At 41.0% G+C, this 5,059-nt stretch overlaps 1 protein-coding gene across 1 annotated transcript; it reads left to right on the top strand.

Annotated features, from left to right (window-relative positions):
• The first annotated feature begins 246 nt into the window (after positions 1-246).
• LOC121764862 (AP2-like ethylene-responsive transcription factor CRL5) lies at positions 247-3,735 on the top strand. The gene is made up of 8 exons (XM_042160885.1): positions 247-1,336; positions 1,520-1,602; positions 1,750-1,758; positions 1,831-1,919; positions 2,001-2,074; positions 2,155-2,205; positions 2,289-2,365; positions 2,723-3,735. Exons 1-8 carry the CDS (start codon positions 669-671, stop codon positions 3,367-3,369), a joined length of 1,698 nt encoding a protein of 565 aa, XP_042016819.1. The 5' UTR covers positions 247-668; the 3' UTR covers positions 3,370-3,735.
• The last annotated feature ends 1,324 nt before the right edge of the window (positions 3,736-5,059 follow it).

Genomic DNA, 5,059 nt, shown 5'->3' on the forward strand with positions numbered 1-5,059 from the left:
ATTATAAACCACATTAAAATAATTAAATAAAGACGTGTGTAAAAATTTGTTAATAAATGGCAGGTTGTATTGTGAACATATGGTTAATTAGATAAATTTATGGGATTTTCTCTCTCATTAGTAATTATCAGCTTCTGCAGGGTTTAAGTTAGGGTTTAATATCAAACCAACGTAGAAATAGAAATAAAATTAAAGCAAAAGTCACATTCTTTCTCCCTTTCATAGATAAATCAGCTTCATATCTATACATATATACATACACAGATCCCCATGGAAATTCAGAGAGGAATGCCACCGATTTCCCAGCATACTTTGCTTTGCTGAAATTCATTCCTTTTGTTTCGTTTCAAACAAACTATAGTCTATACACATTCACCCTCCCTCTCCCCCCTCTCTCTCTCTCTATATATATATATATGTATGTGAGAGTAAGCAAAGAAAGAAAGAAAAAAAGACTAATTTCTTCGACTGGTTTTCTTGTTTATATCCCTCCAGTTTTGTGATATACATCAAAACAAGAAGAGAAGCTTTTTCTAGTGAGAGAGAGAGTGAAACATGAAATGATTACTCCATTTTCCACCCAATGATTGATTGAGTTTTCGCCCAATAAAAAAAACAGCCAAACCACTGCATCTAGTGTGTGTAAACAAACATTCAATCCAAACAAAATGAAAGACATCAACGACACCACCAGCACCACCACCGCCGCCGCAGATATCAGCAACTGGTTGGGCTTCTCCCTCTCCCCCCACATGAAAATGGAGGCCTCCGCCGCCGCCGCCGCAAACCCCTCCTCCTCCGCCCCACAAAACAACAACTTCTACCTCTCCAACTTCGCCGGCGCCGACTTCCACGCCCCCCTCTCCGTGATGCCCCTAAAATCCGACGGCTCCCTCTGCCTCATGGAAGCCCTCTCCCAATCCCAACCCCCTCCCCCCAAACTCGAAGACTTCCTCGGCGCCGCCGCAGCCCACCAAGAAATGGACTTTTACACCCACCAAAACCACTACTTTTCCAACTACAACTTCTACCAGCACCAAATCCCTCAAATCCCAGAAGAGGAAATCGCCCCATGCCTCAAAACTTGGATGGATCACAACCACCACAATCTCACTGAGGCGGCGGCGGCGCCACAATCTCTGAGCTTGTCGATGAGCCCGGGCTCGCAGTCGAGCTGCATCACCGCCTCGCTCCAGCTCTCCGAAACCAACGAGTCCGCCGCCATGGAAACGAAGAAGAGAGGAGCGCAGAAGCTCGGCCAGCAGAAGCAGACTGTTCACCGCAAATCCATCGACACATTTGGCCAGAGAACTTCTCAGTATCGCGGCGTCACAAGGTCTTATTTTTTTTTTCTTCTTCTTCTTCTTCTTCTTCAAACATCATCATCATTGCTTCTATTTTTCAAGATTTGGGGTGAATTTTGTCAGCAAGTAATGATTTTTTTTTGAAATTCATGTTAAAAAAGTGATCTTTTTTGTTGGGTTTTGAATAATTTGTGAATTATTTGTGTTCCGCACAGACATCGTTGGACGGGTAGGTATGAAGCTCACTTGTGGGATAACAGTTGCAAGAAGGAAGGGCAGACCAGAAAAGGAAGACAAGGTTAGGCCAAAAATAAACACCATTTTAAATACTACTACTTCAAATATTTTTCTATTTTTTATTTTTACAGTATTGTTAATTTTCTTCTTCATTTTCTGACTTGCTACTACTATTTGGTGGGATTTTGCTGTTGCTGTTGCTGAACAGTTTATCTTGGTAAGAATTTCGATTAAATCTCACTGCATAATTTAAAGAAGTAGAAACATATGCTCAAAGATTTAGTTACAGGTGGGTATGATATGGAAGACAAAGCTGCAAGAGCTTATGATCTTGCTGCTCTAAAATACTGGGGGCCTTCCACCCACATCAATTTTGGGGTAAATCACATTTTCCCATTTTTTATTACCACATTTTTATCTGTTTCAAGAACTAAAGTTTTGATCTTTACATATATGCAGCTGGAGAACTACCATCAAGAACTTGAGGATATGAAGAACATGAGCCGACAAGAATATGTAGCCCACTTGAGAAGGTGAATGCTTGTTTCTTACCAAAATCTTGGAAATTGACACTTTGCTTGTCTGAAATCTTACTGTATATTTATGTATTTAGGAAAAGCAGTGGATTTTCTAGAGGAGCTTCGATATACAGAGGAGTAACAAGGTTGATTTGAGTGATCTTGAGCTTGTTTTACATTTTTTAGTTGCAAAAAGGCTTAATCTTTGGTTTGTTTGTGTTGTGTTTAGGCATCATCAGCATGGGAGATGGCAGGCGAGGATTGGTCGGGTGGCCGGAAACAAGGATCTCTACCTTGGAACATTCAGTAAGATTTTGTGATACATCATCAATCATTCTTGAAATAATGAGAATTTTAGTGTTTGTGTTGAAATGTCATCTTGATTTATGTTGGCTTGTAGTAAAATGTCTTTGTTTGGCACTCTTTTCTTTTTGAGCAGTGAGTTGTGATTGCTTTTGGTAAGGCTGATTTCACACAGCAACTTTGACTGTACAGTGTTTTTTGGTGGGACTCCACTTTTGTTAAGGCTGTTTTTGGTTTTGATAGACAAAATGATAAAGAGGGGAAATGGAAAGGTCTTTTGTAATGTGACATTACTATTCTTGATTAGTAATTTTTGCAGTAATTTTTTTTGAAATTTTGTTCTTGTGCCTCTGTTTTCAGGCACGCAAGAGGAGGCCGCCGAGGCGTACGACATCGCGGCCATCAAGTTCCGGGGCGTGAATGCGGTCACCAACTTCGATATTTCCCGATACGACGTGGAGAAGATCATGACCAGCAACACTCTGCCAACAGGGGAGGTGGCACGTAGGACGAAGGAGGTGAGGTCCACCTCTGAGGTGGCGTCCATTGAGGAGTGCCACGCGGTCGAGGCGTGTGGTAGTGCTCAAGTTGGGCATATTTCCAATGGATGTGATTGGAAAATGGTGCTGCATAGTGATGCCCCGGTGGTGCAGGCACCACCAGGGCATCAGGGGAGCGTTGGTGTTGGCACGCTCGATGTGAAGACGTTGAATCTCGGGAGCTATCAGAGCCCTACGTTCTCCGTGGGCCTGCACGATTTGATGGGCGGTCTCAACTCGAGCCAGAGGGTGTCGAACGCCACGATGGCGCCCCACTTCTCGAACGCGTCGTCCTTGGTCACGAGCCTGAGCAGCTCGAGGGAGGCTAGCCCCGACAGGTACGGGGCCCCTAATAAGTTCGTGAGCCCCCCAGCCAACGTGGGCGCTTGGATCCCGACCGCTCAGATCAGGCCGGTGTCGCTTACCACGGCTCACATGCCGGTCTTTGCCGCGTGGAACGACGCCTGAAGGCAGCTTCTTCAGGCGTCGTCTCCGTGGTAGGGCTTTTCATGCCTTGTATGAAGTGGGAAAAAGAAAAAAAACAAGACCCCCTAAGAAAAAGGGGTGAAGGGCAGGGCAGATTAAAAAGAAAATGAAGAAAAAAATGGATTAAGCTTTTTTTGTGTAATGGTGGGAAGACATTGGAAATCATGGAGGGGACAAGGGTGGGATCCAGTTATCTATTTGTAACAAAGTGTTTGGAACTTTTTCCAAACTCAAAAAATGCTTTTTCTTCATATTGGGATCAAGATTTTGCAAATTGGAGGGAATCTTGTTAGGGCTCTCATGATTAAATTAACCTTTGTATTATTGAATCTGCTTTAGTTATATATATATGATAACATCTGTCACATTAATTCCCTTTCAAGTACAAGAAAAGAGAGGAAATGAGGCCAATAATGTAAAAGGGTGTGTTTCACTTTGACCAAAGCTATCAATGGTTTTATTTTCTCCCACTCAAAATGCATTACATAATCATAAGCATGCAACTTTTCCTTCTCTGAGCTTTCCCCAAAGTTAACAGACATTCCCTCCCATAATTCAAGAAAAAGGAGATTCTTTTTTAAGAAGTGTTTGTGAGTTGCATGCTTTTGGATTTATGGGGCATCATTAGGAAGGTTTTGTCTCTTATCTTATTTAAGGTGCACTAAATATTTGTAATTAAGCTTTTCCACCACCCCTCCACTTGCTTTTATGTTGGACTTGAAAAGCACATTTGTGTCCTGATATGGGCATTTTGAACAAGGCAATCATTCTTCTTTCATCCATATGTAATGCATTTGCACACACACGCACACACACTTACACGTGTGTGTGTGAGTTTCATGTTTTCTTGAATGTGCTAGTTTTGAACCTTTTGATGAGGTTTTAAAAAAAAAACCTTTTGATGAGGTTTGGGGTTATTCAAGATTGGCTCCAATTATTGCATGAGGTGATCTATGATAATTGTAAGAGTTATACTTGTTTCCAAGAATTGGTTACTACAAATACTCCCTCCGTCCCACTTCAGGAGTCTCGGTTGACCATCTTTGGGTGTCCCATTTTAGGAGTCCCGATTGAAATATTCCATAATTGGTAATAGGCCCCACATTCCACGTACCTTTTTTTCATTCATATTTTATTTTAAAACTAATATATAAAAGTAGTACTCATAGTCCACAATCTTTCTTCACCAACTTTCCTTAACATTTCTTAAAACTCGTGTTGAACTCAAATAAGACTCCTAAAGTGGGACTGAGGGAGTATATTTTACTAGGATAAATCAATTTTCTATTGTTTGGAACTTCTTATCCGATTTGAGCCACTTTGAGACTACTCTTTTTGACATACTATTATTTACCGGTCTTTCATTTGAGCCTTTATTTTATTGAAAATGTGTGATGCCTCTTTATTTATGTTTAATTGTGTTCTTTGCTACTTTATTGTTATTTTCACTCTGAATTAACTTTGTACTGTTACTCTATCTCTCACTATTATTTTATCTTGCAAGTAGTTTCGTAATGCATGGAAAAAAAAGGAATGGACAAGGAGGGAATGATGCCGGAAAAGCAGGCAAATTTTGTGCACATATGGTTTAGGTATTATGCAATTATTGGTCACAAGTCTTCGATTAACAGCAAAAAAGTTGAAAGCACCCAAATTTTGGTAGTGAATTAAG

The sequence above is a fragment of the Salvia splendens genome, chromosome 14 (genome assembly GCF_004379255.2).
Source record: "Salvia splendens isolate huo1 chromosome 14, SspV2, whole genome shotgun sequence".
In the NCBI taxonomy this organism is placed as follows: domain Eukaryota; kingdom Viridiplantae; phylum Streptophyta; class Magnoliopsida; order Lamiales; family Lamiaceae; genus Salvia; species Salvia splendens.